Below are 12,649 nucleotides of genomic sequence, written 5' to 3' on the forward strand. Positions count from 1 at the left end.
AAAGGTAAGGATCATCTTTCTCACTGGTGAGGCAATTTAAAGTTAGTGACCGCTGTTGTCTGTAAAATACTTAAAAAAAAGATTTCAGGCTCTGATGTTGATCCAATGCCTTTCGTTGTGATTAAATTAATAAACAACAAAAACTACAACAATCTTATTTTCCAGACTCTGTATCCAAAACCGTGTGTGTGTATGTGAGTGTGAGAGAGACAGCTTGTCAAAAGTTAGTGCCTATAATTAGTTTTGACTGTCAGCAAAAAGGCAGTTTACCTTTACTGGCTCCAGAGTGGCAGAGAATGCATCCTGCAAGGCACAACATGCGAGCCTCCACATCTCTTCAGTAAAAACAGGTCCTGCTGTCACTAATACATACCTAAAAGTAGGGACACAGGAAAACGTTACAGTAAGAAATAACTGAACAGTTCTCACCTGTAATGGGAGAAGGTTTAAACTAAAGAAAAGGTCCATTTAGTAACCAGCTAATGATATTTAGAACCCTAAGAATTAATACCTGTTATCCTGACCCTTTTTTTAAAATATATATAACACTGAATTTCTGACTGCATTTTCCTTCGATTTTCCTCCTTAAACAATCACCTCTCCCAAAGAAAAACCATATGATCTATAAGTATATAATGGAGAGTTTATTTTGACCATGACTGCAATAAACTGAAGGCTGTGAAGATATCCACTACGCTCAAATTCTCACAGAAAACCCCTTAATTATCTTTCCTAAGGATTAATAACTGACCAACTGTATATATATATTGTACAAGTATTTTCTACAGGAATGACACACATAGCAGTGTCTAAAACTACAGGTTCTGAAGCAGACAGAAAACAGTTAGAAAAAAGAAAAAGGCTGATAAGCCTACACTAGAGATATATTGCACTTTTCTTCTGAGATGCCAGCCAGCTTAATCTGTCCACAAGTACTTCAAAGACATCTTTTATTTTGAATATGCTAACATAGTAGAAAGAGATTGTTACCTGATACAAGAGCAGCCAACTCTGGAAATAATTTCTGTTGGTTCTGCTACACAGGCGACCAGCAACTTGAAAAGATCTTTTAGCATAGTATTGATCATATTTTCATAACCGATATCTGTGAGGAGAAGACACAGACTGGTTTTTCTTTAGCGTCATTACATTTGCATTGTAGTTAAAGACAGTCTTGCTATGCTTACTGCAATTCAGAGACTTTGCAAAAACGGTTCTTTTTATGCAGGTAGATAGCAGTAGAGTTCAGTTTTATAACATGCATCCCACCCTATTGAAATGAGAACAGTCCTTTTGAGGTTAACAATTTAAAATATCTAGACTTCAGTTGTACTAGAGAAATTCTGTTAGCTTCTGTTTCTGAATGTTATAGTTCCTTAAGATCAAAGTCCCGTTGTCTTCTTTTGGAAAGTGTAATAAACACTGTGATGACTTACTTAATTTGAAGTTAGCCCTTGTCTGAGCAACAGCATGGACTAAATAACCCCCACAAGTCTCTTTCAAGTTGTATTTTTTTCTATTTCTTATTAGGAAAGAAAACAAACAGAAATTCTTAACCCTCCCTGTGTTGTTTTGCACTTGAGCAACCAAAAAGCAAAGAAACCACCTCCCAAGGTAGCTATTCAGTAACATGCCATCAAACAACTGTCAGGAGATTCGATAGTGTTAGGACATACCTGAATGTATGAAGTTTTGAATGTGCTCCACTACAAGTTCACAAGAAAGGCCAATGGCATGCTTGAAATTAGCAGATGCCACGTCCCAATAGGAATGGTCACCATGGCTGCGATGGAGCCAAAGGGACATCGTAGGAAGCAGAAGATGTACAACTGCATAAATGCCAAATCCTGGGCCTTAAAATAAACACAGTGATGGTTGTATATTTTTGCTTACACAGCCTACATTTAAAATGCATTTCTTAATTCATTCCAAGCTTGAGGCCAGGGGGGATTCTAGAGAAGGCAGGTTCTGAAATTCTTTTTTATAGGTTAAGAGAGAGGTGCAGTTGTAGATTTCAGTGTGAGTTTAGTTTTACTTCTGAGTACATGAATGTTTACTATACTGTAAATCTCCTGTGCTGTTCAGGAGGTCTACAGGACTGTATAACTTCATCAGTTCAATCAAATGTTTTCTGTAGCCAGGACACTGCCAGAATACTGCACCTCTTTATTTGTGCATGCAGGACTTCAGCATACTCCTACAACATGCCTTCTGTCACCATAGTACAACAGGCTAACTAACTGGAACCACAAATCCCATTCTGAGAAAACTCCATTATATTTGAACAGCTGTGCAGCTCTAGCATGAAGAGCATTACAGTTTATAGACGTGTGTTAGGATTCTAGGAGGGACAGGCTCCAGTAGCTCACAGTTTATCCTGTAATTACCAGGTGTCTTGGCAACATCCCGCAGCAATTCAAAGAGCAGATCTAGAGTTGGAGGTTGGTGCTGTCGGGGACAGTTGGATATGGCAGTTGTTAATTCTTCCAGCAGAATAATCCAGACATTGATAAGGCCTACAAGTAAGAAAACAAAGTATAAAAAAGCAGTGTGATACTGCACTGACCACAGGTGGAACACGTCCTCAGAAAGCAATGGAAACTAAGAAAGACACAATGAAAATACATTGCACCACCCTAAGGCAAAGTAGGCTAAAATGTTCTGCAAGATCTTGGAACTGACTTTTCATAGAACCACAGAATCACCAAGGTTGGATAACACCTCCAAGACCATCCAAACCAACCATCCACCTACCATCAATATACTTGCCCACCAAACCACGTTCTTTAGTACAGCATCTAAATGTTTCTTAAACACCTCTAGGAATGGTGATTCAACCATCTCTGTGGACAGCTTGTTTCAGTTCCTGACCACTTTTTTGGAGAACTCTAAGCTGTGTGTGTATACAGACAACAGACACAATAAACTCTATGAAGATTTCCCCTCCTTTTTGCTTTTAGTAGCTGGCAAATTTTTACAGTGACATGTAAAAGAAACAGTTGATTAATCTTACATTTCCTGCTTTCAGTGCACTTACCGGTGTCGTCATCAAAGTCAGAAAGGATGCACTCAATCCCATCCTCACTGCTGGCTGACTGCTCCTGCACTCTCCGGGGTATATTAACCAGCCGGCCACTGAGGAAAATAGGTTTCAAGGGCATTTTGTAGATTTTGGCTAACAACTAAAAAATGAATAAATAAATAAATAAAATAAAAGAGAAAAAAATACGTAAGAGAAGTGTTACTACTTTGAGCTCTGTTTTACAGTAACTGTTCAAGTAAGAATATGTCATTCCGGATGTGCTGTTAGGTTTTGAATGTTTTTTCCCCCACATACCATTCAGTTCTGAGTGTGTTACCACCTCAGTTTTCCTGCTGTTAGATGGCTCAGAACATAAGAAGATCCTTCAGCTTGCCAATCTCTATCTGGCAGTGCAGCCTCTTACCAGCAGCCCTGTAGCAAATTCTATTGCATTCATGCACATTACCCAACCAGCGATGCAAAGTCCTGAGGTCAGGACTGTCTCCTAGGCCATGTTAGTACCTGTGCAAGATTGATCACTATACCTGAGAACATCTCCTGAGGTAATCAAGCGCGGGAAGGCACAAGTCTGTAGATGCTGATCCTGATCCTGGCACACAGTCACCCATCTCCTTACAATCTACTTCCCCTAAGGATGGGAAAGGCAGCATTGGGAGGGACAGAAGAGAAACAAACAGGATTAGTTTTTGTTTTTCACGCAGCTGTATTCCAGTGCCTGAACAGAATGCAGAAATCATCCTTTGTCTGATCTTATTAGATGACAACTGAATGATTCCCATATCTCGCTTTTTGATGTGTAACCACAAGCAGGAGAAACTTATCTCACGAAAGTAAGAAACTTAAAGAAATATGACAGCATATCTACAGAAGGGATGCAAGTTCTCCTTGCTTGTACTGGACAAGCAAGTTTGTTCTGCTTTCGTAATAATAATTACAGCTTCAGTCTGTCATTACGAGCTGAATTCTGCCCCCTGTTGATATAAATGTTGAAATAACTTAATAGGAAAGGAATAATTGCAGTTAGGTACTTAAAAACCTTAATACTTCTGTGGATTCTTTGGCCTAAGTTGTACTCGTATAAGTAAAGGAAAAAAAAGAAACTTCACTGCTTACTAGAAATTTTGCAATTCACATGTGGGAAGAATACACCAATTTCACAGTTTGATGAAAAGTGTTAAACTGTAACAATCAAGACAAGCAAAGGAACTTGTGAGTAGAATGACCCAGCAGTGCTCTCCTCTATTCTGAAGTTTGGTGAAACCCAATGATTACACTGTGACTTGACACATCCAGTCTCTGCTGTCCTCAGCAACACAACAGAAAAATTAACACACACGATCTCAATCAAATTTCGGCATGTTTTCAGCATTGCCATGTTTTTTTGTTTCTTAAAAGCATTTTGGACTTAATTCTTGCATCTCTTTTCCCTACTATACTCTGTATTACAAAGCAGGATTCTCATTTTTGGCAGAATCAAGTTTGACATAACATAGGTTAACAAAATACAAGGAAAATGAAAGTATTTACCCAGTCCTTTCACAAACTTCATAAGGCACATAATATAACTGGTGGCGGCATTGGCAAAGACCTGGATGCTGTCTGTGTTTAGAAATGCTTCAAAGACATCAAACACTGGGGCCTGGCGTTTCCCTGTGGAAATAACAAGATGAGGACTTTTCCCCATGCCCCATAAAGATGAATTTCTAACAGTTTCTCAACAATTTAACTGAATTTGTAGGATCAGTTCTGTTCTGGGCAGAGACAGAAATGTTCCAGAAGAAAAAAACCTAACATGCTTTCTCCTCTTTTGCTCCCAAGCCAACTTGTGTATACCTACACTGAAAGTAATACTGACTCCTTTCTTCATAATATCTATTAAAAATACCAGCTTACCAGTGCCCAAATGGTAAGAGCAGGTACATGCACTCAAACTCACTTGAATAAGCACTTTTGTTTAGTGAAGCCTTAGTCCTAACTGTCAAGACAACACATCAGTCAGACTGAAAACTATTCTGACTCTTCTGATACAGTGACAAAAAAGCTTTGTTTTCCCTATGTAGTTAATCAGTCTTCAAAAGCTGTATTCACTTGCATTTTGCCACTGATCATAACAGATCTAAATGACAAAATTCAGGGGGCAAACCATATCCCTCATGAATAACTTGTAAAATTTATTAACCTGTAAACGTGGCAAAAGGACAGATTAAAACTATTTGTCCTTTCTACTCAGCTTCCGTACTAGCAATCATTACAGAGACAGATCAATTGTAAAAATAAACATGATTTGTAACAATAATTGCAATCCCTCTGTTTCAGTGTTTGGACAAGTACCTGCCTGGACTTTCACTCCCAACCTAATAAATCAGATACTTCAGTACAGTCCTAGAGTATTACAGTGCCATTGTGAGTGATACTGTTTCAGAGCATCTATTCAGGTCAGGCATTTAAAATGTCTTGAGTTATTTCTTGGGGCCTCAAGGTATTAGATTGGGAAACAAAAGCACACACAAAACAGTCAGTGCTTAAGACCTTACCCATAGAGTATTCTCCTACAAGGTACTCTTTAACCTCTGACTTATTGCCACTGTGAACTGTTTCCAGGGCACTGAACAGGGGTCTCCATCCTGACTGGATCTGGGTAGAACACATTTCCACCAGCTCTCCTATGGAGGTGACCACCTGCAAACAGTGTAGGAAAGGCTCAAAGAATAAAACCAGAACTGATACAAAGCTGGACCTGCAGAAGGAATGAGGAAGGTTTAAACACATTTCTAGATATACTTTTTTGTCTGGATTTCAAAATCTAGACTTTTTTTTTTTTTTTTTGGTAAGATAATTGAATTAAATTACTTTAATCACTTCTGCTAAAGAACAAGCCTAAGCAATGAACAGGTAAGCGGACAGGGGCAGAGTTCTGAAAACACAGTGCTTCTGCACCATACAAAATTATTCTCTAAAGGTACTGTTGTAATACCTGGTGTAGTAGAATCTTGGGAAATAAAACAATGATTTGGTAGGTTCAAAAATCACATTTGGGTCTGTGTCTGAGGGAAGACCTGACTGAACAACAGGGCCACATACATACCATTTCGTAACTGTTTTACAGTAAGCTAAACTGAACAGCAATGTGTCAAGGTTCTTTTGAAGCACATAAAGATATCATAAAGCTGATTTAGGTAGGCCAGGCCCTCCCGAATTCCTGAAGATAATTGAAGAACACCATTTGAAGGGCGTTTGGGAAATATTCAAGTGGACTAAGTGCACTCTGCTGATCATCTTTCTTATGGGCATGGTAGGTCAGACACACACACCCTAATCAGGGCTGACTTGCCTGGTCTTGCACATCCTCATCACATAGCTCCAGCTGCATGATACGCTCAAAGGGGCGGAAAAGTGACTCATTAAAGTGAAAATGAGAAGGCTCATTCCAGTCCGCCAGCACTTCGGTAAGGATGTCATGGATGAAGGAGACAGCTTTCCGAGATACGTGTCTCTCCTTGTGACAGGCAGCCTGCAGGGAGAGGAAGAATATAAGACTTTGCCCGAACACGAAAGCACTTCATGATGCTGAACCCTAATGAGAGCATCATCATGACTGTAACTGGGAAGCCCATTGCAAAGAAAATGGGAAAGTACTGCTATGGAATTGGGTGACTGAGACGATGAGCTGCTAGGGGTCTCACAGATGCCTAAAGATTTGATGAAAATTGAAGGAGCAGACACTGAACAATAAATTAAACAATAAACCCCATAGAACAGATCTCATGTAAACTACTAGATTTTGTTGCTACCAGGTGACCGTTTTTCCCTTTTAAAAGTTTTTACATATATATGTCATATTTGATAAGAAATGGCATTTGATCACACTTATATTAGGCCATTTATGGAACTTAAAAATGAAGAGAACAGACCAAACAGGACGAATGTTAAGGGCTGTCACACCTTTCAAGACCATTAAGACTTCTTCAGTTGTTTCAGCTTTGCCATCCCATGCACACATTCCCATTTTCTCCCCAATCCTACCTCCACCAGGTGAGGTGCCACCAGGCTCCAGCAGCGCATAAGGTGGAGCAGCGGGCGGGATTTACTCCTCACAATTCTGAGCATGGCATCACCAAGTCGGAACAAGTGAAGCGCACTTCTCCTGTCCTGGGTGGATTTTACTTCTCCTACAAGGGAGTAAAACAAAATAAACAGAAGTGTAAACAAATAACCACTCCTCCATCTCCGGATGTCTAAAGAGAAACATAAATCGGGTTTGAAACTAATAAAATCAGCCAGAAAGAAATCAGTGGAAAAGTTTATACCTGCATAGGTGAAAGAACAGAAGATAGACCCAAGCTTTATGAACAATGCAATAAAAACATTTAATTTTGCTTTGAGTGAAGATTTTTGGGAACATTTTTAAGACATAAGGATTCAGAAAACAAAGCATTATAATTCAGTTATGATATCCAGTATGGATAAGAACAGACAAGTTAAGCAAGGAGGTAAACAATTGATACTGAGAACTAAAATTGCAGTTGTAAAAACCTTTGGTGACATCTACAGGAAAGAATATAGACTGCAGATTATTTCGCTTTGCTTTGTACTTATTACCACACAATTAGTGCAAAGCAGAGGATTTAAGAAAAGGATCACGGGTTTTATAGCCACTAACACTTTTACTTCCTACTGAAAACAACTCAACTTCCTTTCCTCTTACAACATTTGAAAATACACTTCATTGGCTCATTAGAAATATGCTATTTTAAAACACAGGTATGCCACTTTCAATGTAAATATATATATATGCAATTAATTGCCCTATCTTAACGTTAATGTCATTATTAAGGATTAGCACTGTAAGGTATATGCTTCACTTCTCTGGGGAAGAGTAAGCAGACAACACCCACAGCCAATTTTTTCATTTTTCAACTGTGTGCTTCATCTGTTATCATTCATTTTATGAACAGCTCTAAGCAAATGTCCTCTGAAGCGTCTCACAGCAGGGGTAGATGTGGTCCTTGTCTAAAAAAAGTTCTCCGTCTTTTCCAAAGACTTTGTGGTACTATTCTTATTAGAATAAATATTGTTTTCTTTATACCCTGGAAATTTCAAGGGGAAAAAGTTAAACCATAAGGACACAAAGCTAATTTTGTAAGCAGAGCAGTTGTAAGCGAGACAAATAAGTCTGTGTTTTTTTTGTTTTTTTTCTACCTGGCATTGCTAAGGAGTAATCAACTGTATCTGTGACAGAATGGAAAAGTTGAGCCTGAGAAGCCTTCTTGAGCTGGTAAAGGAAGCCTGCCAGTGCCATCAAATTTAACTTATCAGCAGCATCTTCAAAGAGCCTGTGAATAAAATAATAGAAATCAACTGAAAAATTCATGATACGGAGACTTAAACATGTTTGTATGAGGAAAACCTTTACATGTACATAACTGCTGTGTGTTGCCTCTGGCAACACACACACACAGGAAAACTTTGATCCAGAAGTATTATTAATTGGATGGTGGGAAGTAGAACACGGTAGGACCAGACAGAACCCTTCCAAGATACAAATGCAGCACTACAACAAAAAGGCACTTTTTTCAAGAAATTGCTACTGCCCCTTAACTGAATCTTAATTCCATAAACAATAATTACAAAAACCAATATGCTCAGCCCTCCCAACTTACATGATCAGAGTTTCACTGACTATAGCAGTTTGTCCATCTGGAAAGCCCCTTAACATGAGAAAGAAATCAATTTAAGTCTTAGATCTAAAGCTGCTGTATCTGAATTGCTTTGTTGGAATATAAACAAAGCCATTATTTTCAACTGCGATGAGCCCTTAAGATTTAAGAGTTAAACCTGTACCCTTAAAGCAGCAAATTTTTGCACAGGTTAGAGGCAAGTTTCCATAGAACCACAAAGAAATTTCACATGGTACAGTCAGAAGATAACACAGCCGTGATTTCCTGATTCTGCCTTTCATGGAAAACTTTCTGTTGTTCTGATAGTAGCAGCTGCTTTCCAACTGACACTGGTCTTGTGACTCAGTCCCTTCCTGTCAAGACACAACACCTATTTTTTTTATTGTCTGCTTTAATGAGCAAACACAATAGATTAATTTACTTGCAAGCAATAAAACTACCACTTCTAGGATGCATGTGATTCATTGGCAGATTCAGACATACCCAGCCCAGCGCTTCCAAAAAGCAGAGCAAGTGCAGCCATGTTAGAGAAAACCAAGTCTTTTAAGAGCTGCTGGCTGTGACATTTAGCTCCCTTGTGAAACTCAACTGAAGCAAGTGGCTACAACAGATGTAAAGATCAAGGCCCACTGCATCACAGAAAGGTCCATTTTGGTCTTGTTTTAGGAACAGAGAATCTAGTTCTTCTGCTTTTACCTGTCAGCTTGTGTGGAGAGTGTGAGAACAGCCTTGGCAGCACTGGTCCCACACAGCAGGCTGCCTCCACGGAAATCAAAAGCTCTGCCCTTACTGCTCTCCTTGACAAGTTCCTGGATGGATACTGGCTGAATGACAGGATTGCTGCTGAGGGTGGTCTCCTGCTCAGGGGTCTGTTCCTGAGGAGCCTCTCCCAGCTCAGTGTCTGAGTGTGGACCTCCAGGTGCCTGCTGTGACTGGGTGATGGTAAGGCAGGGCTGGGAGGTTCCGTCACTGAAGTGGGTGTGCTCCAGAGTGCTGATGTACTCACACACCCTGAGAACAGAAGGAAAAGATGGATTAATGCCACAGAACAACAGAACTTGCGTCCCTAAATCAGAGGACTCACTGAAGAAATGCTTGAGTCTGAACTCAAGTCAGAAGCATAGTGTAAGTAGAACTCTCAGACACATCACAGACAGGCTGGTGTCTTACGTCCTTTTGGCCTCCCCTACCTGCAGATAGCAAACAGCCTAGCTGAGGAACCTGAACGGCAATTTAGATTTCAGGACACAGTCTTCTGGCAGCACTGAATTTTTTAAGCATTGATTTTATTTCTAAACTGAGGTGGAAAGATGTGATTTTTTCTTTTACAGATATCTACAGTTAATTCACTCTGTTACTGGGTATAGAGAAGACACTCAGAATATATGAAGTCCTTTGTATCAGACTTTGTGGCAAGATGTTGTAAATAGTTTCTTTCGGGAAAGCTGTTAAGTACCTGAACACATGAGGCCAGCAGTCTTGATTGTGGCTTCCCATCTCCAGACCCACATTCAGGACTGCGTCCATACACAAAACATGAGCAGTGTGTAGGCAGACTCCCTGCACTTTCCCCATCTGCTCCAGTTTCTGCTCCACCTTCTGTTTCACTGCAGCACAAAAACCAAAAAGAACATTGCTTTATCCAGCTTTCAAACAAACATTTGCTTCTGCATATGGTGGTGATAAAGGTATCCAGCCTGAAAGCTACAAAAGAAGTTGGAATTCAGGCAAAACTAACCCTAATCTCAACTACAAGCATTTGGATCTTCTCTTTCATGAAAATCTCCCAAAAATTTTTCCTGCTGTATAGGAATTGACACAAATTCTGAAACTTTCCAAACTTCCATAAAACAGGTCTGTTTGCCTCTGGCCACACTGCCTCCTTTTTGCTTTTACGCTGCCTGGCCAACTCAATTCATTTAAATTGAGAGGTCAAAAGATAGCTTGCCTTCAGACCTCAGGCTTGTTTTCTCTATTGAAACACCAAATTCCAGTGCCAAGTAGGATGATCAGTGCAACTGTATATTTTGTTATGGGTTTCTTGTTATTAGAAATCAGATGTTACCTGATCTTCAACCAAACATCAAAGACTTGACTGACTTTCACTGGGTGTGGAGTTTCCACACAGGGGTGCAGAACATCTTATCTGTTATACCATTTTTTTTTTTCTTCAATTACCATTCCATCTTCCTTTAACACGATTCAAGACAAGTCAGGTAGAGGGACGCAAGCTCAGCTTATGTTACCACACGACACAGCTACAAAATACTGTTTTTCTGATGCCCCCTGATTGTATGAGTAACACAAAACTTAGGAAGTACACATTAAAAAAAAAAAAACAAACACACAACAAAAAGCACCTTGTTGTTAAGGTGTCTTCAGTTCCATATAAATTACATTTAACATGGCATATTGTTAAGAACCTATGACAGCAAGACATTTATTAAAGCCTCTAGGCTTATTTCCCCTACGCCTATAAAAAAGTAATGGTGACATCTCCTGTTGCTGTTTTGTGTATAGCAAAGTACCTTCCAGCTACATCTCTGCTGACAATATGAGATAAGGTAAATCATTTAATCACACGATACCTTGAGCTATAGTGTCACTGGGCTCTTGGATTTCTTTTTCCTCTTTCTCTTCTTGGACACAGGAAGCAGCAGCCATTTGGGCAAGAGCAGATGCGCAGTTAGCAGCAACTCCTGTAAAGGAATAGCAGAATGTTTAACTAGATTTTCCTCCCTAACCCCACGCAATCTGAATGACAGGTTGCGTCAAGACGAAATGGATGTATAAGTTTATGTTGTAAGTAAGGTGAGTTCTATGGGAAGTTCTACAGGTTCCTTGATCGTCTCAGACTAGAAAAGAACTCTGCTTTTCTCTTCCAAACTCATTTAGGGAAAGTTATCATCCTATTGATGTGAATGTGCCACGACAACACAAAACACAGCAGTACCTAGGGCACAGCTCAGGCGGGCTGCCCTCCTCAGTCCATCCAGGCTTACACATATGGAGTCCTTCTCCTTTTGGTTCTGCTCTTTGGCTCCTTCTGCTCCCAAGATGAATGCCAGCCCCTTGGAGCTGCCTGCCATGCGACCAGTCAGCGGTGTGGACAAAGTGTCAATCAGGTTCTTCCAACAGCCAATTAAGAGGTATCGGGCAAAAGCAACTCCTGGAGTGAGAAATGCATTACTACTGCTACTGGAAAATGACATAACAGCACTTCTATTATCAATTGTTAAAGAGTGCAAAAAAAGAAGTCATAAATGTACCCTGCAAGCTGGACCATCCAACTGATTCATATGCAGGATACACTGATACACTTCCTTCAAGTCTTAAACTGCTGTTCTTAAACCCAAGTGTGTTTATGCTAAAGAACAATTCACCATTGGTAGATACACTTGTGCTTACAATATATTCTCAGTACCTGCAACAACACAATCATCTGTCTTCTGATTCTGAGAAAGAGGAGATTGAGCTGAAGCAGATGCCATCAGCTGGCCACCAACTGTACTGCTTCCCAAGCCGTCGATGTCTGCCAGAATATTAAAGAAAACAGCAGATTACTTACCACTCAACAGACAGATGGCAAAAAGCAAGCATCTCTTACTGGCTCCTTGCTCAAGCGGGTTTTAGTATTCCTGATTTCTCAGGTATGCACAGTTTCTGCATTTCTGAGTATTTCCTTTCAAATTTTGCTAAATCCTGTAACTGTGTGTTCCCATATGTCACAGTCCCCTAGATACTGGGATCCTATGTTCTAAATGGACTTGTTAGGGGATTAGACCTATGCAGGTTCAACATCAACAAAAGAAACACAACATTATTTCCAACACAAGACTAGTTTGCATCATGGAGTTCAATATTAAGGACACTGGACTGATTTGCTTCCTAGAAGCTCATCTGTCTCTTTTCCACATAGCTATTATTT

General features: G+C 39.8%; 1 protein-coding gene across 6 annotated transcripts in view; it reads right to left on the bottom strand.

The window, feature by feature from the left end:
* The window catches only part of ARFGEF3 (ARFGEF family member 3), a 76,691-nt gene that overhangs the window by 12,904 nt on the left and 51,138 nt on the right, over positions 1 to 12,649 (bottom strand). For all 6 annotated transcript variants that reach the window (XM_015858408.2, XM_015858407.2, XM_015858406.2 and 3 more), the window contains 16 exons: positions 12,146 to 12,253; positions 11,675 to 11,890; positions 11,310 to 11,420; positions 10,178 to 10,328; positions 9,418 to 9,732; positions 8,243 to 8,376; positions 7,067 to 7,212; positions 6,375 to 6,554; positions 5,578 to 5,722; positions 4,571 to 4,693; positions 3,568 to 3,671; positions 3,038 to 3,182; positions 2,388 to 2,516; positions 1,677 to 1,853; positions 991 to 1,105; positions 271 to 373 (listed from right to left, as the gene is read on the bottom strand). In XM_015858408.2, the coding sequence (XP_015713894.1) occupies positions 271 to 373; positions 991 to 1,105; positions 1,677 to 1,853; positions 2,388 to 2,516; positions 3,038 to 3,182; positions 3,568 to 3,671; positions 4,571 to 4,693; positions 5,578 to 5,722; positions 6,375 to 6,554; positions 7,067 to 7,212; positions 8,243 to 8,376; positions 9,418 to 9,732; positions 10,178 to 10,328; positions 11,310 to 11,420; positions 11,675 to 11,890; positions 12,146 to 12,253 (2,402 nt within the window). The remainder of the gene's footprint in view (positions 1 to 270; positions 374 to 990; positions 1,106 to 1,676; positions 1,854 to 2,387; positions 2,517 to 3,037; positions 3,183 to 3,567; positions 3,672 to 4,570; positions 4,694 to 5,577; positions 5,723 to 6,374; positions 6,555 to 7,066; positions 7,213 to 8,242; positions 8,377 to 9,417; positions 9,733 to 10,177; positions 10,329 to 11,309; positions 11,421 to 11,674; positions 11,891 to 12,145; positions 12,254 to 12,649) is intronic.

This window comes from Coturnix japonica, chromosome 3 (genome assembly GCF_001577835.2).
Source record: "Coturnix japonica isolate 7356 chromosome 3, Coturnix japonica 2.1, whole genome shotgun sequence".
Lineage (NCBI taxonomy): Eukaryota > Metazoa > Chordata > Aves > Galliformes > Phasianidae > Coturnix > Coturnix japonica.